Source organism: Mytilus californianus, unplaced genomic scaffold, assembly GCF_021869535.1.
Source record: "Mytilus californianus isolate M0D057914Y unplaced genomic scaffold, xbMytCali1.0.p SCAF_3, whole genome shotgun sequence".
NCBI lineage: Eukaryota > Metazoa > Mollusca > Bivalvia > Mytilida > Mytilidae > Mytilus > Mytilus californianus.
This window is the reverse complement of record NW_026262679.1, coordinates 35,813,610-35,835,356: the sequence shown is the minus strand read 5'-3', so window position 1 is coordinate 35,835,356 and position 21,747 is coordinate 35,813,610. Positions and strand designations below refer to the sequence as shown.

At 30.7% G+C, this 21,747-nt stretch overlaps 1 protein-coding gene across 5 annotated transcripts in view; it reads right to left on the bottom strand.

Moving 5' to 3' along the window:
• Nucleotides 1-6,585: 6,585 nt before the first annotated feature.
• LOC127734451 (putative protein tag-278) overlaps nt 6,586-21,747 on the bottom strand; it is a 42,361-nt gene continuing 27,199 nt past the window's right edge. For all 5 annotated transcript variants that reach the window (XM_052244322.1, XM_052244324.1, XM_052244321.1 and 2 more), the window contains 21 exons: nt 21,541-21,719; nt 20,646-20,791; nt 20,399-20,520; nt 19,472-19,552; nt 18,509-18,733; nt 17,976-18,080; nt 17,349-17,486; nt 16,594-16,749; nt 15,960-16,133; nt 15,604-15,735; nt 15,126-15,299; nt 14,145-14,243; nt 12,840-12,974; nt 11,635-11,798; nt 11,198-11,291; nt 9,982-10,117; nt 9,467-9,558; nt 9,143-9,211; nt 8,383-8,585; nt 8,010-8,088; nt 6,586-6,775 (listed from right to left, as the gene is read on the bottom strand). In XM_052244322.1, the coding sequence (XP_052100282.1) occupies nt 6,725-6,775; nt 8,010-8,088; nt 8,383-8,585; nt 9,143-9,211; nt 9,467-9,558; nt 9,982-10,117; nt 11,198-11,291; nt 11,635-11,798; nt 12,840-12,974; nt 14,145-14,243; nt 15,126-15,299; nt 15,604-15,735; nt 15,960-16,133; nt 16,594-16,749; nt 17,349-17,486; nt 17,976-18,080; nt 18,509-18,733; nt 19,472-19,552; nt 20,399-20,520; nt 20,646-20,791; nt 21,541-21,719 (2,754 nt within the window). In that variant the 3' untranslated portion in view covers nt 6,586-6,724. The remainder of the gene's footprint in view (nt 6,776-8,009; nt 8,089-8,382; nt 8,586-9,142; nt 9,212-9,466; nt 9,559-9,981; nt 10,118-11,197; nt 11,292-11,634; nt 11,799-12,839; nt 12,975-14,144; nt 14,244-15,125; nt 15,300-15,603; nt 15,736-15,959; nt 16,134-16,593; nt 16,750-17,348; nt 17,487-17,975; nt 18,081-18,508; nt 18,734-19,471; nt 19,553-20,398; nt 20,521-20,645; nt 20,792-21,540; nt 21,720-21,747) is intronic.

Sequence of the window (21,747 nt, the reverse complement as noted above, 5' to 3'; positions counted from 1 at the left end):
ACTGTGTACCCGGACCTAATAGGGTGGAAAAAGTTGACCAATCTTAATGAAACTTGGTATGACCAAAGCTTATTAAATTATAAGACTGCTTACAAAGTTTCATGGCAATAGGATATATATTATAGACAATATGACTAATTCTATATTCAACTTTGCGTGTTAAATTTAGACGTTAAAATTGAAAATTTTCAACTATCAACATTTGGGGCTTAAAAAATTAAAATATTGCAAAAAAATACTTTTGAAATGCCTTAATATATAATATATTATGTATTAAAAGCAACAGAGTACTCATTTGATTTATCAGACTTATCATAATTATTGAAAAGTCAAATTTATATGAGCCTGTGGCTAAAAACGGAGGTTTTCCAATGAAGGGGGGCCTTACATGAAGATGTAATATTTTCCAGCAATTTTAAATTTGTAAAGCTTTTTGGTTATAAATAATCCTTACATATGTATTTAATGTACTTTAAATGGAAAGAAAACTTACAAATAACATATCACATTAGTTTAAAAGGGTCTTAGGCCAAGTAAGACTGAAAATAATTTAGGGTCAATTTAGGCCGTATCACATATTTACATTTAAATATGCATATTGAAGCTATAGGAAATAAAATTTTGTGTCCTTTCTATCATTTCTATACTCAGGTGACATGATACAATAAATCTGAGCACAAAAAGACTCTTGCATTCAACTTTTTTTGCAGACAGTATGGTCTGATACAAAGATTTTTCACTTTTTAGTGAAAAACATGCATGCAATTTTAGTCTCAACAGGCTTATATTTGAACCACTTGCTATCCTACAGAAGAAAAGAAAGATATTATGTGACATAAAACAGGTACAGAAGACATTGTTAAGTGCTTTTTATACAAATTTAGTGAGGTCTTTATAATGGACTTCAACTTTTATGTTCCAAGCTCCTCACATTTAACTTGATCCAAACAGGGCGTTAGACGAGGATCATATATACAACACATTTTGCACATATTGTCTGAGATAATCTTCTTTTCTGTAGATTCAGAGTTCACAAATGAGTAATACAACTGGATTGAAGCATAGAAACACAAATATTGACATAAAAACCTGTCAGATAGAAAGTCAGAATGCCACTTATGCATCAAAATTGAAAAAGCTATGAAATGCTTATTTTGACCATAAAATGCCAAAATTGGTCATTTTTGCAGAAATTCCATCAAATAAAAGTTTAAATCCTTTAGTTTTATGCTATTTGATAAATTGACACCATCAAATCATTCAGGGAAGTTGCCAAAGTACAGATTCTATATTTCCTGATTTCACCTCTTAGGTCCGAGTACACAGTTATTTCGTAGTGCATTTCTTTTAGACAATAAATGAAAATTAAAAAAATCCCACCTGCGCTTTCTCAATAATATTTTTACAGTGTGTTGTACTACTTTTGGGACAAATTATATCAAAATTATAGAAAACTTCATCGGCTCTAACTCAAAATATGGACAATTTCATGTTAATGGGGTCTTCAAATCTTTTGACAGCTTCCGAAGTGCTTATTTTTAACATTTTTCAGCTGGACCAAATCACTACTTTACTTTAAAATTCATGACCCAATTTTTTTTACAGTGTCATTTCACCCCCCTACTTACTATTTGAGTCATAAAACATGGAGAAATAAATTTGGAAGGGGTATAAAAAAAATCGACAAGTAACACACTGTCCACACTAGGGACTATATTCGTGGACAACGAAAATCAAAGGACGATAACTGTGTACCCGGACCATCTGACCTTGACCTCATTTTCATGGTTCATTGGTCAATGTTAAATTTTCATGGTCAAGTTTGTTTCTTAGATATTATAAGCAATAGGTCAACTATATTTAATGCATAGATTGATTGTAAGGTGTACATGTCTGTCTGGCATGGTTCATCTGACCTTGACCTCATTTTCATGGTTCATTGGTCAATGTTCAATTTTCCTGGTTAAGTATGTTTCTTAGAAACTATAAGCAATAGGTCAACTCTATTTTGTGTATGGAATGATTGTAAGGTGTACATGTATTTCCGGTTTGGTTTATCTGACCTTGGCCTCATTATCTTGGATCATGTTAAGTTTATGTAATATTTGTAGTAAAGCTTTATATTTATGACTATCAACATAAAATCAATGATCGGTAAAGCAGGCGAGACATTTCAGCATGTGCACTCTTGTGTTCAAATAGCGGTATGTCAATTATGACATGTTTTTTGACATCACTAATGACACTTCTGTACCCAAGTGGTGAGAATTTATCAATGAAATTAACATCATTTTGAAATGATTGAAATATTTACTTTCTTGATGGGATCAAATGCAAGCTCTGATCATACCTCTATAAATTATTTTATAAGTAACAGATCACATACCTTTTAAACTTGTCTGAAAGGCATTAAATAAATCGATTTTTTTTATTGGCTCTTTATTTTGGAGCAGGGCCTCATATTGTGATAACAGAGAGCTGCATTTGTGATAATATAGTGTTATTAACTGGCTGTTTCAGTATTGGACCTGGTACAGATTTAAGGCTAATCTGCATAAAGATATAAGTATCAGATATCAGAATGCGAGTTCTTATTATTGCAATACTCACCCAGGTGCACTATTCGCATTAATAAAAACATCGCAATAATTTCTGAATTTACATAGTCCACTCCTTGTATCATTGCTCGGTTCTTCTCTTGACTGAATCAATGAGGGGAGGATCTTTATCTCCCCAAAATTACATTTAGAACAAGGAATTATTTGAATCCGGAATAATTTTGAATCTGGAAAATTGATAAGAAATGTATGATGAAATCTAACCCAACTAAACAGGGTTAGACTTGCACGCATGGCAAGGGGGTTAGTTAGTTCATACTGAAATATTGGCTAAAGTAACCTGAACCATAGCCATGATGGCTAACCCTATTTAGTTCGGTTAGTTTTCATCATACATTTAAGATCAATTTTCCAGAATTCAAAATTATTCCAGATTCAAATAATTCCTTGCTTTATGCTGATGCTCATATCTAATTTTACTAAAAACTATATGTAAATGGTCAGTTTAGTTCAAATATATCAATTATGACATATATTTGACTTCACAAATTACACCCTGCTATATTTATGTACAAGTCTAAAGTCAGTGAGCCTGTAAGTGGTTGTCCTTGTCTTCTATATTTTGTTTATTTTTTAAATATTTGGCATTGACCAATGATTTATATTTGATCTGCTGTCTCTGTTAAACTCATTCATAACTTATCAAGACTTGCATGAATATGAACTAGATTGAACATGTTGTTGTGCTAAGCATAACCCCAGCCCTCCCCCTGGTAATTCAATGTATAAGAAAACAGGAAGTAGGTGACTGACAGATTCCAAAAGCTCTCACACATTACAAGTCATCATTGATAGCTGCTGACTAAATCTGAGTTAATTCTGTTCAGTAGTACTTGAGAAAAATTTGATGAAAAATTTCAAGTTCATTCAACATATTAAAAATTTAAAATATCATCAAATAGGAAGTAGGTGTCTGACAAATCTGAAAAGTGCTCACACAATACAATTCATCACTGTCAAGATGCTGTCTAAATATGAAGCCATTTTGTTCAGTAGTTTATGATAACTGTGTGATGAAAATATTTGTTAGATGAGCAAATGAATGGACAAACAGAAAGATGGACATAAGGATTGTAATATAGCCCGTACTTCTATCCTAAGAAATATGAGACAGAAATATTTGTTGGACTAAGAGAAGAACAGACAAACAGAAAGAGATGAATGCAATATACCCTGAATTAGAGTGGGCCTTTAATATGGAATGTTTAAATGGTATTGTAAGGTTTTTAGCATTCAACAACTTGAGGCTTCTTTAATGGTGTTCTGGTTAAAGTTAAACTTTTAAAACATTAACAGTATTTATCAAGTATGGTATCAGTAATTATACCTTACTGGTAGTATGTATCAAACTACAAAATATATTTTTGAATAGGATACCAAGATCTGTTTCTAATTCAGTATTAAGTTGCTGTAAAATTATTGCCTATCTTAAGAAATAGAAAAATATGGGATCTACTTTATCACTAATAGATGTAAAGTTAACAAGAAACTTATATGAATACATAACAAACATACCACTGGACTGTTGAGATCAAAATGTCGTTTTCACAAATTATATGCAAGAAGATGGACAAGAAAAATATGAATGCAATCACTCCTATGAGAGTTTCAGTCTACTATATCGGCAAAATTTGACTTGGTTTGTAGACTTTGTCTTGCTGATCATTTTTGTTATTTAAAGTTTCTCTATATCTATTATAATTTTTATCATATAAGACAAAATGCAAAAAATTTCATAAAATCATCATTAAAGGGCAATAACTCCAATAAGGAGTCGTCAGTAAATTTCCTCCATATTGTTTTAACTGTAGATCTTGTTTTGCTGATCATTTTTTCTTTTTTTAAGTTTCAATCTATCTATTCTAATTTTCAAGACATTAGGCAAAAACACAAAAAATTGGTAAAAATCAACATCAAAGGGCAAAAACTTTAATATGGAGTCAACTGACGATTTCAAACATGCCAACTTATTTGTAGATCTTGACTTGCTGATTATTTTTGCAACTTAAATTGTCTCTATCTATTATAGGTTTCAAGATAATAGGCAAAAATTTTAAAAAATGGTAAAATTTGTCATTTAAGAGCAATAACTCCTATAAGAAGTCACCTGACAGTTTTGACATAGATGGACAATTGGAAGAGCTCAACATTCTGAACAGTTTTGACCTTGTCAGATTTTCTCTATTTTAATGGTTTTCAAAATAATAAGACCAAACTTGCATTTAACCCCTATGTTTTATTTTTAGCCATGTCAGCCATCTTGGTTGGCAAGCGGGGTCGTTGGATGCAAACATTTTTAAAGTAAATCCCCAATTATGATTGTGTCCAAGTTTGGTTAAATTTGGCCCAGCAGTTTCATAGGAGAAGATTTTTGTAAAAGTTAACGGACGACGGACGCCAAGTGATGGGGCAAAGCTCACTTGGCCCATTAGGCCAGGTGAGCTTAAAATAAAACATCTAAATTACTATCATTGCACTTTATTAATTCTACATAAATATAATGAAGAAAGGATATTAAAACTATTAAATGGTAAATCTTTTCAAAAATTATATGTCAATTATATTCAAATGAAATTGTCCCAAAAAATTTATTTCATTTTTTAACGACACACCATCAGACATTTTGTGTTTAATAAAAGCCTGTCCTCCTTTTCATTTTTGAATTGGTTCATTGTCAGAACAGTAAAAAAAATTTTGTAACATTCCATTATATAAACGTTAAATTGTGACATTTCCCTTATCTGATTACATAGTATTCTTCCATTTCATGTCCAATGAAATGATCAGAATTAAAAAAAATTTACATTTTACCTAGACAAAATTTAAAAGTTTTACCAACTACAAACAATGTTTTTGTAATAAGACCAAACTATATAATAAATAAAATTTGATATGTAAATAAATAAAATTTGATATGAAAAGACAGAAAAGATGAGACAGCAACAAAACACACATTATGTACCAAATTATTGCACAGAAAAGGAAGCATTCAGTAAAAACATCATCAAACTTGAAAAGAAAATCACTGGAAAGTTATTGAAGAACACAATTAAAAAGTGATTAAAATGCAATATGTATGTATATATGAAATACACAAGTAACAATTTAATAATATACAGACTATAAGGACCAGCCTTTAAAGTATAAAAATAACAATTGGACGGCAATAATACATCACATGATAACAATATGACTTGCATATATATAAAAGTATTAAATTTAAATATAAATTTTAATTAAAAATTGGAAGGATTGTTGGAGAAATATAAAGCTTATTATCATATCAAAACATTTTATCACAACCTGAACAAAAAATAACATACCTTATGTGGTTAGTACAATTAAACATTAATAATTATTTTAATCCTAAATCTTAAAATTTCAGCTCTCAAAACTTTTTTATTACAGTTTATGAATAAAAAAAAATATGCCTAAAATTTCTATTGTAGGCATACATCAATTTCTTTCATTTTCTTAACAATGAAAATCATCTTTTGAATTGTAATGGAATGTTCAAAACATGAAAAATTAAGTTATTAAAATAAAGATAAATGTAAAATATGAAATTGTCATCCTTAACAAACTAAGTTCAATAAAAATGATATTAGTTCTACTACCAATCCTGTGGTTAACAATAACCACTGTAATATGTTCTAATTTGGTTAATTAATAATTAGAGTTAAAAAATATATACTGAATTTGATTTGATCAAATAGATTGTGCATGCACATAACTGTTCACTAAAAATTATGTTAAATCTTCCTTTGGGGGAAAACAGGATAATTTTCTTTTAAATCAATTAAAACTGTTTTAAATGTCAGATAGCTAGGCACAATTAGTTGGGAAACTATCATGCATTTACAGTAAACAAGTATTACCTAAATCAGTGAAATTTATGCAAATTAGAGGATTAAAACTAATGTTCAAAATATTTTTGTTTTTTTTTCCATTCCACTGTGTTCCATGGAAATAAAAATAGGATTTCATTTAAAATATATCCAGATCATAACAGTATGTGTTTGAGTTCTCTGACAGTAAATGAAACAGAATAAAGAAAGTTTTTTTTTTGCATTAACATTATTTGATATTATTGTCATAATTTTTTACTATGCATCTTCATCATCCACAGCTTCTCCAGCCTTCAACTTGGCAATTATCTGAAATTATAGGATATCAATTGAAATATATTTCTTTTCGTTTGACTATAGTGATTTCCCCTGCATTAAATATAGTTAAATATATTCAAAACTGGTTAGAGAAGTTGTAAAATGGGTTATTGTTATTTTGGATTTAGATATATTGATTATATATGCACATGAAATCCTTTGGTGGTTTAAAGGGTGGGGTTCTGTTATATTATATAAAGAAACTGTTGAGCTGTCAGTTCGTCGAAGGTGCTCACAGTAACTACAACGTACAGTTTACCGTTTATTGTCATATTTATGAATATGAATCATTTAGAATTTAAGTTCATTTACATATAATGATGTGTTGGACAATTTTGATTATAATGTTATTAAACAGTTTGCAAGAGAAAAGAACAAGTTACTGCGAGCAACCAAACCTATATTAGATGTTTTGTCTTATTCATACGAAGGTATTGAGTATTAAGTAAAGAAATACTTACATTTGGACGAGTAGGCGAGGGAGAATTTAAATGTGAATTCTTTAAGTATAATAAAATTTTTGATTTTTATTGTGTATTTCCTATTCTATGAGTACCATGGTAAAAGCTTTGACTTATAATGAAACATTGTCATTTTCAAATCTCTTTCGTCAGCATTATATAATCATGTTAGCATTCATATATTCCAGATCTTATTTAAATAAAAATAAATGATACGCACGTCCCTTTTTCAACGAATAAAGTTCCATTGCACCTCAATGTTATATCAGAAATTTATAACAAAAACTAAAGGGAGCTTATTTTAATAGATATAAACCAGTCACCAAAGTTTCATGAAAACTGCTCAAAGCATTTTTGAGTTATTGTCCGAAAACTGGAAAATTCCTCCTTTTTTTATGAATAAAATCCCATAACTGGGAAATGTAAAATCTAGAATTTATAAAAATCAAAAGGGAGCTTACGTCAAAATATATAAAAAAATCACCAAAGTTTCATGAAAATTGGTTTAAGCATTTTTGAGTTATTGTACGACATGTTGACGACAGACTGATGGACAGACGGACAACGGTATACCATAATACGTCCCATAAACAGGCATATAAAAACTATAAAGATAGTGTAGACATGGTTGAAATTAGTAGCAAATATTACTCATTTTTAAATACTTTTAAAAACATCTTCTTGTTTGCCATCTATGTTTCATCAAAATCCTAAATAATACATGTAGTATTAATCTTAATTCTAAATCAAATAAATCTACTTACAGACTTGAGTCTGGCAATTTCTTTATTATCAGAATTCTTGGAAGCCTGGTTTGTAATAAGCTTAACTCTAGAAGCATACCTGTAAGAAAATTAATGTCAAAAGATATAAAAAGACAAGAAGACAATTACTTCATTCTATCCTGATTATACAAGATAATTTAATAGCAATATATGATTCATGGATAGTTGTCTCATTGACAATCATACCACATCTCCTTATTTTTATATTAATATGCAATAACAATTTAAATTAAAGTAATTTTAACATTTTTCTTTTAGATGATTAGAAAGGTTCACAACTATAAATGCTGTGAAAATGTTAAAAAATATCCTTGAATCTAAAATCTATAACATATTTTTTATCAAAACTTACGTCAAGGAAATAACTGATTCATCCTGGTTATAATCAGCAGGTGAAATGTTGACAAACATAAGAGTTTTGGCGTTGCCACCAAGAGAATCCTGCATTAACATGGTCAGTTTGTTGTTTCTGTACGGGATGAACTGCTGCTCACTACTCAATGCAGAGATCACATCACCAAGAGCTGACAGAGATTTGTTAATAGACATGGCTTCCTGACAGATGAAATATTAAATTTTATTATCACTATGAAATTTGTCATTGTTGTCTAATCAAAACTCACATTACAAAAATGCAGTGTTTGAAATAATGATACTGGTAACATATTTAATTTCCTTGTTTAAATATTTACGACAATTTTTAACATTCTTTGAGAAATATTGCATGTATGATAGTATAAAATGCCATTTTCAATTATGAATAAAATATACGTCTATGAGACACTTATATTTCATTCATCACAAGAACTAATGGGCATATGTATCTGTGTGTTTTGTCTGACTCATTATTAAAGACCTTCCAGTTCTGTTGTCTCAATTTTTAGCATGTAGCTTCTTATTTAACCACCCAGGCTCTTTCAATTTCTTTTTATTCTAATCTTTTTTCAAGTCAAATGAATAATATCTAGTTTTTTAAAATAAATCACAAATCATTTAAGAACAAAACTCCTTACCAATCTGGTAACCAGGAGGGAACGAACATGCTTACTTTGGCATATTTTTAAAATCAATTCACACAAAAAGACTAGCAGTTTTATTGTAAAACGACTTACTTTAAGCTGGTCTGCAGATGCTCCAGTCTTTCCTACTCTTTCACTACCAGCCAAATCAACCAAACTCAGCTATAAAATAATTTTAAAATATTTAACCTATATGGTTTTTTATTGATTCATTATAGAATTATTATAAAGTCTCATGTCACTGTAAAAAAATCAAATAGATTGAAGAATTCATAAACACAGGAAGTTGAACAAATAAAAGATATAGAAAAATGGTAAAATTCTTTTAGGGAGCGATATATAAATATAACTGGAAAATCATTTCCCCCAATTCATTTTAAATATGTAATACACGAGATTGATTAGATTAAAGCTTACCTTTCCTTTGGCTGTCTGTCCTGTCATTTTGTTAGTAGTTTCCAACACTAGACTGATGATCAAATGGGACCTAGAACTTTCATCATTCATTTCTGAAAATTAAATTAACTTTATATTCTATATCATGCAACTGAATTATTCATGCAGATGAGTCTCTCAGCATTACTGTTACTGTGCAAATATTAGTAAATATCGTCTCGAACAAAATATTAAATCAAAATAAACCAGATGGTCTTCCCTTTATTTCTAGAAGTAATTCCAGTAAGGAAAAGATTCTAGTATTAAAAGTTTTTATGAAGGCAAATAAGAATATATAAATATATGGTTAATGGGTTGAAATCTAACCGGTTTTCAATATATTTAACAACTTATGAGCAGTTTCAAAGGAGATGTTTAAAGAAAATTTACAGACAGCTCATGATCACAGTGATTGCAAAAGTTCATACTTTTAAATTATACATAATATGAAAGCTTGATGAAATATTGTTTAGACTGGACTTGCTTATTTAACTTACTAGTAGATGCAGTGTGTCTGTTTACACTTCCTTCTTGAAACAAGGCAAACAATTCCTTAGCATTATGTGCCTCCTTGATGACAGCACCTTTAACCCATACCAATCCTTTCTTGTCTACTTTGATGTCCATCTTGTCCTAAATATAGATTTAAACCACATTAGAAATAATTCTAGGACTGAACAGTAAGACTAAGATGGTAAATAACTGTAAATTCAATTCCAAACAGGAATGTTTCTTTAAAGAATGTAGTTTATTTCAATTTGGCATACTGAAATCTATTTCCTTTTGTGACATCCAGCTTAAAAGCCATTAGTTTTCTTAATTGAATTGTTTCATATTTTTAATGTAAGGGCCATTTTATGCCTATAATTGCTTACATCCGCTTAATTTGAACTTTGGTGGATAGCTGTCTCATTGGCAATCATACCACATCTCCTTATTTTATATAAAAAACAGTATTGCTAATAAGAATATTAGAAAACTTCATGGTTGCAGGTTTCATTGTGTATTGAAGAAGTAAAATATACTATAGGCTTTTGAATTATCCTTACATATGAGTAAAAATTAGCATTGTTGAGGAAGCAATTTAGACTTAAAGACCTAGAGAAAACGCAGGCATGTGAAATGAGTTTTCAGATCAAAATAAGGAAACAACTATCCACCAGACATCAAATCACAACTATCCACCAGACAAATGACATGGATGTAAGCAATTAAAGGTCACCATAGGGCCCTCTACAATGAGAAAAAAACCCATACTATATAGTCATCTATAAAAGGCCTTGACATAGACATGTGAAAAAATTCAAACAAGAAAAATAACAGCCAAATTTATAACAATTCAATTCTGAAAGACATAAACCAACAACAAGCACTGAATTTTTCATGTTTATTTTCATTTTTCACACTGTCAACTGATAAAGCACATGCAATTATTACTCATGTTGAAAGAAGTAAGTGAACTATTTTGGTCAACTTCAATTGCTTTATCTATTTGTCATGGACTCAATTTTGTCAGTCAACTGCCAATTTTATTTTCATTTATGTGGCTGTTTGAAATAGCATTTAATGTTGGACCAACCATGTTTCATTTATCGGTACTTGCCTTTCAGTTGAACTGAAAACATTTTTTTAAACATGTTCACTTTTCAGTTATTCTAAGATTCAATACAACAGAACTTGTTAGTGTAAATAAAGAATTAGGTATGAACTTACATCACTAGAATGTCCAGGTTTAGCAAAAAGATCTATCAGTCTGTCATTATACAACTCCATCATGTAGGCTGTCACGGTGATGTCAGATTTTGATCTGAAACAAAAAGATTTTCAAATAAAGAAATTGATACACAACTAGTTTCAAATCCAATACATTGTACAACTTCAAATTTGACCTTAAAAACAATCGTTAATGTAAACACTTGAATTTTTGGATTTTAAAAGTTTCCAATAGGCATTCACCTCACAATGTGAACAGAGGGGTTTTATATTTATATTTTCCTCACATTGTATTTAGAAAAATAAAACTTTAACAGAATATTCAGTATTAGTTTGATTTCAAGTAACATAGTAATAGTAGCACAAGTTGGCATAATGTAACTAAACTTAGTAATACAAGTTGACATGGCACTAGTTAACTAACAGAAATTAAGTACTTTAATTCATTTATAAGATCAAAGATTCTGTTGAAAGCTCTTGGTGCAATTCCTGGAAATTTTTGGTCCTTGTCTCCAATCATAGTAAATGTCTTTCCGGAACCAGTCTGACCATAGGCAAATATACAGACATTGTAACCATCAACGGCAGATTGTACAAGGTTCTAAAATAAACAATCAACATTTAATTAGTGAAATTATACAGTCCATTAAAAATCTTTTTTTTCCCTTCATATCTTTGATACTATTCAGCAATTTTTCAGATAAGTAGCAATTTTCCAGGCTTTCTTAGTTCACTAACACAATGAAATTAAAATGCAGATCAAAACATTTCTTTTATTTAATTGATATATGAGCAAAGTTTGAAATCATTAACTCAAGCTCCAACACATTTATAATTTCTTACAAACATAAAAATATATCATCAACCAATAAGCATGAGCTTAACAAGCCAACAAGTACCACGCTCTTTGCACGTTAAAGATCCTTCTCAACAAGCTCTTTTTGAGTGGTCCATAAGTGACCGGTTGTTTGGCAAAATTATTTCATACTGGTTTTGGCTGTGATATATTTTTCTGTGGTTTATAATTTAACTATTTGGTAATTTAGTTTTCATGGTCTAACTTTTGTCTAAAATCTGTTAGTATTCATACTTTGATGAGTTGAGCCTTTTTTCAATTAATGTTTTATAGTGTGTCCTTTTATGTTGTATTGTTACACCACTGTCTCAGGTTAGGGTGAAGGTTGGCGCCAGATAAAACGTTCAATAGATATAAGAAGATGAGGCATGAGTGCCATTGAGACAACTCTCAATCCAAGTACAATCTGTAAAAGTAAACCATTATAGGTCAAAGTACGGCCTTCAACACGGAGCCTTGGCTCACACCGAACAGCAAGCTATAAAGGGCCCCAAAAATGACTAGTGTAAAACCATTCAAACAGGAAAAACAACGGTCTAATCTATATAAAAAACGATTGATACTTTCCATATAGTTTTTAAGGCATAACTCCTGTAAAAATTGTCGGTCAACACTCTTACAAGACCTTGCTGATATTAACCTTGTTCACAAGGGGGATATTTTTGTGCACTTCACTTGATTGCCAAATACAATAGATCATAATGACCCCTTGTTTCAGTTTAGCCAAAACTAGTATGTCGGTAATAAAAAAAAGTAATTTCACAAATAATCATTCTGTTAACTTACATTAGTGTCTTCAAATATTTTCTCTTGTGTTGAATCTTCCATGAAAATTTGATCAAACTGAAAGTCTTTTATACCTCTCTGTGTCTCCACGGTAATGGAGTACTCATCCTGGGATTTCAGTACAGATCTATTACCCTATAATAATAAAACATATTTCAATGTAGCATCTTCAGAGATAGCTGTTTAATGTCTAGCTGGCAAAAGTTTAAAGGAAGGCATTAAAAAGTTATGACAAGAAAATAATTTCTGTATCTAACCAGCAATGGAAATTAAAAAACTTGCTTTTATAAGTTGCTTTGATTCCTGCTTTTGTGAGTGTGATGGATATGACACAAAAAGCTTATTTCCTTGGATTAAATTACACATTCAAAGTATTGAAAGGTATATAATTCTAATTTTAACAGATCAGTTAACAAATTAATATAAGGGTGTTAGTCCAGTAGCTACAATGCAATTTTTTTGCATGCTTTACAAATTAGATTTGAACTTAATAAATACCATGGATTCATCATTTTCGAGGGATACCATTTTTAGGGAATTTTGTTTGTAGAGGTGAACCATGAATTTAAATGTTGAACAAAATACAAATTTTCTATAGGCTTGTACGCAGACTTTGGCAAAACCACAAAACCAAATATCCACAAAACTACAATTTTACACAATCCACGAAAATTGGTAGCAACGAAAATAAATAAATCCAGTAGTGAAAACAATCTATATTCAAAATAAATGCCACTTAATATTTTCACAGATACAACTTAAATCTGATGGGTTCAGTTCTGCTGTAAATTAAATTTCTTTATATTACATACTCCCAAGGAAAACCCAGTATACATGTATATTTTATCTCAATAACATTTCTCATTGGTCTATATCTGTGGTGAGTATAATCTGTCAAACTCATTGTAACTCATGAATCCAATTTTGTTATCTGCCTACAGGTTGCTCTGCATCATACTTACTCTGCCTAACTCTGTATTACTCAAGGGTCTAGCTCTACAGTATACTTACTCTGCCTAACTCTGTATTACTCAAGGGTCTAGCTCTACAGTATACTTACTCTGCCTAACTCTGTATTACTCAAGGGTCTAGCTCTACAGTATACTTACTCTGCCTAACTCTGTATTACTCAAGGGTCTAGCTCTACAGTATACTTACTCTGCCTAACTCTTTATTACTCAAGGGTCTAGCTCTACAGTATACTTACTCTGCCTAACTCTGTATTACTCAAAGGTCTAGCTCTACAGTATACTTACTCTGCCTAACTCTGTATTACTCAAAGGTCTAGCTCTACAGTATACTTACTCTGCCTAACTCTGTATTACTCAAGGGTCTAGCTCTACAGTATACTCTGATCTTTCCTTTCATGTCTTCAACCATGTTGTAATATTTCTTCCTCAGAACCTGTTCAACAGACAAAAGTTTGAAGCATTTTTTTTTTTTGCAGTTGACAAAAATATTTGCCTTATGAAGCTGTCTAACTCAAAGTTTTTTTCAAGAAATCATTTCATTTCTTAACAATACAAAATATGAAGGAAGGTTAGTAGTAACATGTATGGTCATTATCAAATTTAAGTTTATTCCCTACCAAATGTTAAAAATATCCAATTTTTCAAAACATCAGCTTTATTATGTATATTTTTTTCAAAATATGATTAAAATATAGATCCTGTGTCCATGCTTCACTTATAAGGATCTGAAAACGCTCCATTCTACTTTCTATCAGGATCCTCAGGTTTTGTTGTAATGATACACACCTTCAAAAATTTGGAGACAAAAAATTCATTGGATAATATGAAATTTATCAAAACAGAAAGTAGGATGGATTGTTGTCAGATCCTTGTAAGCGAAGCATGGACATATGATCTGTATTTTAATCAGATTGATTTTTTTAGATTTAGAATCTTGATAAAACTAGATCTTCCATGACTTTAAAAACAAACTGACCATCTAAAGAAATAAAAACATATGAAAGATTCTGAGGATTCAATAAAAGAAAAGAAGAATTTGCACTGCACTGTTATATGTGATGTTCCTGCTTCCAATGTCCGACTCCAAACAGAAATAAAATTTCAATATCCGACTTATAATATAAAATTCTAACACGAAAATTAACCACTGAAAAAAACAATTCTTTTCAAGATTATGAGAACAATAGCCAGTAATTAATTAAAAACATAAATTTGTTTCATAATATAATAGTCAAAGAATTATTTCTGTTTACAACTGTTGAAGAATTTTCTATTCATAATGGTTAAAAAATTATTTCTATTTGTAAAAACCTACCCTTTCTGTATTATAGTTCTCTGTCAGAACTTTATTTTCTTCATTTAATCCCTTGTTTTCCTTTTCTAGACCTTTGACCTTACTGGCAGCTTCTACTCCTTCCTTTGCTGCTACTCCAAGGGCACCTAACTCTGCTTCTAACTTCCTCAATTCATTGGCTTTGTTATCTCTATCCTGAAAGTAAATACATCATGACATAAATAATATATTTTACCTATTACAACACATAGCTCACATGAATAGACAATTTTGTCATACATATATAGTGTATTACAATTGAAGAAATTTATTGCAAAATATGCCAACTTATTTTCCACTAAATTCCCTCTCCAATGAATTGTGCTTTTGAATTGTACTTACATGTAAAAGCCTATCTATATCTTTTGATCTTATATTCAGTATTACAGAATTCTAATCTGAAGTATTTTACAAGTACACCATGAAAATAACAACTTTTAAAATATTTCGTTTTCATTACCTTCTTTGTATCTTTCAAATCCTCTTCAGTTCCCTTTAAAGACTCTTGTAATTTCTCTGTTTTGTTTTTTTCTATTTCTAATTTCTTCTCAAGTTCTTTCAGGATCTTCTCATGCCTTTTCTGGAGATTTTTCTGTTTTTAAAGTACTAAAAATATTAATCACAAATGCCAAAACAGGAGTGCACATGCTGAAATGTCTAGTCAGCTTAATTACTAGTAAATATAGTCATATAGTCAGATAATAAAAATTGATAGCCTATGAGATAAAAGTTTTCAAAATCAACAGAATATCTTTATACAGTTATAAAGATCCAAATAAATGTAGAACTTTTAAAATTCTTAAACAACAGACTTACATCATCACCACCAGCAGCAGTTCCAGGTCGTCCTCCTCCTTTCTTCAGTTCAAGCTCTAGATGTTTTATCCTGGTGTTGGCCTCATTGTTTTCCCTTTTCAGGTTTACAACTTGTGCCTTCATGTTCTGTGATGCAGTGTCAGAACCTACTGCTGTAACTGCCACTCCCTTACCCTGAATAATAAGTACTGTTAATAAACATCCGTCAACATGGAGCAATCATTTAACCCTTACATTTAATAATAAGTCAAAAGTACAAGAAAATAGAATTCTCCCTGACCTTGAATAATAATTCATTTCATCTAATTTATATAAAATTGTAGCTTCTTTCCCAGTCATTAAATTTCATCAAAATAAAAAAAATAATTTTGACTTCAATTACTCTGTATATCCAGGCATCAAATATAATATAAAACACCATAAAAGTAAAAATTATAATTTCTCCCTGACCCTGAAACATCAGTCATGAATAACTGAAAAATGGAATAAGTATTTCTTTCATGTATTTGAAAGATGGAATATAATTGATGAGGGATTTTTTTATATGATTGTTATAGTGTTTGATTATTGATGTCCTGTATTTTTTCTTCAAATCTCTGTCTAATGTGTATTATTATAACTTGTTAATTTATACCACAGGTTTCACTGTTTCTAATTCTTTTATTTTTCTCTCAAGAGCAGAAATCCTTTTCTTGTCTTCATTTATTCTCTGTTGTTCTTTCTTTTCCATTTGTGAGGTAGCCTCTCTCACAGCTTTATCCTTCTCTGTTTTAGCATTCTTCACCTTAGCCTACAAAATTAAGGTTTTCTTACAAGCAAAAGTTACTTATAAACTCTTGTCACATCAAACCACTGATAACCAATGGATGCTCAAAATCGAGCAGCAAATATTAAAGGCATATTTAGAACAACAATATGTTAATTAGATATGAATTTACCCTGATTTGTTCTGGTCCTACACACATTCTTGCTAGCTTGCAGGGTAACAGTTCAGCAGAAGACATATTCCCTACTCGCAGTCTTTGCTTTTACTCATAAATGCTTCATACTGGTGAAGAAGCAGCAAAAACAAAATTAAAAGTCTTTAGTATGACCCAGCCTGGGATTGAAATAATGTCCACTTGCACTCAATGTGAGCATGCTACCATTAGACAATTTAGGTTCTTTAACAATGGAAAGCCTTGATAAATCAATGGATAAAATCATCACAAGCGGTGTTAATTATTTGTTTTAGCATTACCTAATTTTTATCTTTCATGTTCACTGAATAATATCTTATTGAAGACAATCACATTTAATGAGTACTATAAGATATAAAAAGTAACTATACTCAGATTAGCTTTAAACAATATTACTTAACAAATATAATACTGTGAATAGGTTACAAACCTCAGTTTCCCTAGCGGTAGCTCGTTGTGTTTCTAGATTTTTATTTGCATTCTCTAGTTTGACCTTTAGTTCTGATATCTGTCCTTGAAGAGCTGTAGTCTCAGTCCCTGATTTATTTTTATCTTTCTCTAAGAGAGCCTGAAATAAAATAAGCCTTAGAATGTAAGTTTGTCAAAAACAAAAATAAAATAAATGGAGAATGTGTCCATGGGACACAGATAGTGCCCCCACTTCCATATAGCATTATAAAGGGACATAACTCAAGAACAGAAAAAAGTGACGCAACCCTAATTCGAACTTGATTTGTGTTTTGTGGTTATAAGCATTGTGTATAAGTTTCATAACATTTGGTTGAGGCAAACTAAAGTTAGAGAACGGAAATGGATGTACAGACAGACAGACAAGGGTAACACTTTATACCCCCCCGGCCACATTGGGGCATAAAAACTTTACAGTGATTTAACAGAAACATCAAGTAGATAAAAAAAATCCTCCTAAAATCTTAGCTTACTTTACCCTGAATGATTTAAACATGAAAATTTATCACTCATAATACTTTACCCTTTTATGTCTACTGTTATAAAGACTATATTAAGTTCAGAAGATATAAAAAATAAGTGTATTTACCAGTTTGGCTTGGAGATTTTGGATTTCTTTTGCAGTATCCAGTGGAACATTAGCAAGTCTAGCTTTTTCTAACTCATCATTTCTTGAGGTCAGTTTTGATATTTCCTATCAAATAAACATAGAATCTTCATAATTGACATTTATATAAATCATATCAAATATAATATATTACATGTATTTCTATCATTATTTCATTTCTGTTTTTAAAAATCTTTGAAACACAGTACAATTTAATGCTGAAAATCATACTTTTAGAAAACTGTGACTCTTTTCACAAAAAAAACTCTTTACCATTAAAAATTAATTGCAAATTAAATTGAAGTGCTAATGACTAATAAGTATTTTTCCAGTCAGATTTTTGTGAAACCGTTACTGGAATGAGAAACTGACTTCATTCAACTTTCAAATTTAAACAATGTTTGATTATGCATGTTGAATACAAGATGTTTTTTAAAAGTGTCTTATTAAATATTTGATAATGACTGGAGGCTTATACTAATCTATGTTTTTATACAACTTGATATTTAACAAACCTGATCTTTGGCTTTAAGCTCTGCATCCAGTAATTTCTTGTCATTAGCCAGTTTAGTCTGTAGTTCTGATTTCTCATTATCAACTTCTTCTTTCACAACAGACATTTGATTGCGTAGATTTTCTAACTCATCTTTTGTGTTGTTGTGAGCCATTTTTTCTTGACGTAATGCTGCTTCTGACAAAGAAACTTCCTTCTGAAGGGATGTAATCTGGTTAGATAATTCCTGTTAAAATATCAATAGAAATTAAGTTATGTCTGCAATTTGATGATCTATTAGCAATGACTCTAATTTGGATCAAAATTTTGTTTGAACCATAATCAAGCATTGAGTATTTAAAGCCTAGAAACACTGACTACAATCCCTAGTTTGTTATACAAGTATTGTTTAATTATTTTGTTTCAATCTTTAATCAACTTTTGGGTTTTCATGGAACTTAGTTACAAACAAGTAATAAACAGAAAAAATCAAATATAACTTTTCAATGTCTCTTCAGTATGAGGCAATATTTTTTCAATTATGCTTAAATATTCTATCTAAAATATACTAGCCTGAGGATATAAAAGTGTAATGATTTGAGCAAGTTGCCACATTTGATGATGATGATGTTGATGAATGGCTGTTAAACCTCCAGTGGCGAATTTGAATATGAACCCTGCTTTGTACTAGACAAAAACACTGAGCCAGATGTTTAGCGTGCTAGTTCACTATGTACCAGTCAGTAGGAAGATATATCACCCTACCTGCACACAGTATTCTGACTTTGGGCAGGCCAGTCTTTGCTCTTACTCCTAAATGCTACATGCTTAGCCGAGAAGCAGCTAATACCAATTTAAAGTCTCTAGTTTGACCTGGCTGGGGATCAAAACCCATAACCTCCTGCAATCTAGGCAAGCACACTGCCACAAGACTATCAAGACGGTTTGCCACATTTAAAGAAGGGTCAGTGAAGTAAAATATTACCTCTGTATTCATATCTCCTGTAGCAAGAGTAGCTTGTAGTTCTGCTTTGTTTCTGGCCTCCTCTAACTGTACTTCTAGCTCCTGAAGAAAAACAATTGTTTACAATTATCCTTAAAGATATAAAAAAACATTTTTTTATTCTGAGCGCAATATATTGAAATGCATGAAGAGCTGTATATTTCCCAAAATAACTTTAATATTAGATTTTATATTAATTGAAATCTTATGCAATATAGACTAAATAAAATATATATAGACAATATTTTTTGCATTCAAAAATGTTTTCATCAAATTTACTTTCTATTCAAGCAAAAGGAGTAGGCCCGATAAGACCCCTTTTTGGCCCCAAAATATAGCATTTTTACCAATTTGTTAAAATGTAAACTTTTAGCTATTTTTTGGAAAGAAAAATACTTCTGTTCCATAAATATGGGCTGTTTTTTGACAATACAATGCACATGCATCAGGTAATAGCATCATAAACTCATGCAATATTACTGAAATCTTCACAATTTTAGCATATGTGCTAATTTTAAGACGTTTTTTGTCCAAAATGGAAGTGGCCGCATTTGTGTTCAGTCTTAATATTTAAATATATGTTGTATTTGATGATAATACATAACATATATAAAGGTTGAGACTGAACACGAATGCGGCCACTTACATTTTAGACACAAACCATCTGAAAAGTGACGTTTAATGGCATATTTGATAGATTTTTCATAATAAAGCTTGAATTTGAGCATCTTTAATGACCAAATCAGTCCAAATCTTTTACATAAACTAATTGAATCAACTGAGGTAGACACTTAAGTGTTTAAAAAATGTCAAAAATCTTTCATTAGATGTACTTCGAATAATAGGCCAAAACGAGCCCTTACCGGACCTTCTCCTTTAAATAAACTGAGCAATAAGTACTATACATACTCTCATTTTTGCCACCATATCACTCTTTTCTGATTTCAGCTGATCATTTTCACCTTCCAAAGTCTCAAGTTTGTTGTCTAACTCTGACATTTGTTGTTCCATCTGTTTAACTGGAGTTTCCTCTGAAATTTTATAACAAGATAATTCTAAATTGTTTTTATTAACATTAGTTCAAAGAAGCAGTTTTCTTTTTGATAATAGATAAAAGTTTCTGTGTAGGAAATAATTTATCTTTGACAATTCTCACCTTCAATAACGGTCTTCTCCCTTTGGATTGGAGCTTTGTAGTCTCCTGTTTGCATGATTGTCAGAGCCTCAATCTTTATCTGAATGTCTTCGTGTTCTTTCTTACTGACTTCCAATGCACGGAAAAGTTTCTCTCCTTCTGCATCCCTATAAGTTGAATGAGAAACCTTAGAAATAGGCAAACAAACCAAAAGTCCGTGCATCAAATATTATATAAAAATCTATGCTAAGTTCTATACACCAGTCCAAAGGGAGATTCGGGTTTCTGGGGTAGGGTGTTTACATAATATTAAAAAAAAGATATGTTCCAAATTCTGAAATTATTACTAAAAACAAGATTATTACAGTGTAGCTAAGGTCCCCTGCCAATAAACTGGAATTTTCCAAGGGCATAACTCCTGTAAAAGTGACTGATCTGCATTGATTTTTCAATTTGATACAACTTTTTAAATATTGGTGTTATTAACCTTTGACATAAATTTCATCAAACTCTGATGATAAATGTAGGCAGGAAAGTGCTTGCAATGTTGATTATTTCATATCATATATATTTCCAATGGATACAAATCTCCCAAAATTAATCGATAGGTCCTGTTTAAGGAACACAGGTAAGATATTAACATACATCTCAGCAAACTTCAATGAGAAATGTAAGAATGCTGACAATATCGATTCCTATATTATTCACATTTCCAAGGGGCATTAATAATCCTTTGACCCTAATTTTAGAACATGTCAGAGATAATAGTTATGTTAACCTTTGTCATGAATTTGATTAAAATCTGATGAAAACAGTAGGTGTCAGAGCCTTTATAATGTAGAATGGACAGCCAAACAGCCATCAGTATTCCATAAACCTGAATCTGCTATTAAGCAAGTGACAATAAGTTGTATACCTGTCTTTGGATCCAGGATCTTTTCCATTCTTTTTCTTGAACTTTTCAGCCCAAGCATCGTATGCTTTCTGATTTTTTTCGTCAGCTGTTTTTATGGCAACCACACCAGGTGTTACTGTGCTCAGACGATTCTTGACTGCTTCACCAGCTGGAGGTTGTTCACGATGAATTTCTTGTATCTGAGAGAGAAAAATTGCTATCTCTAAA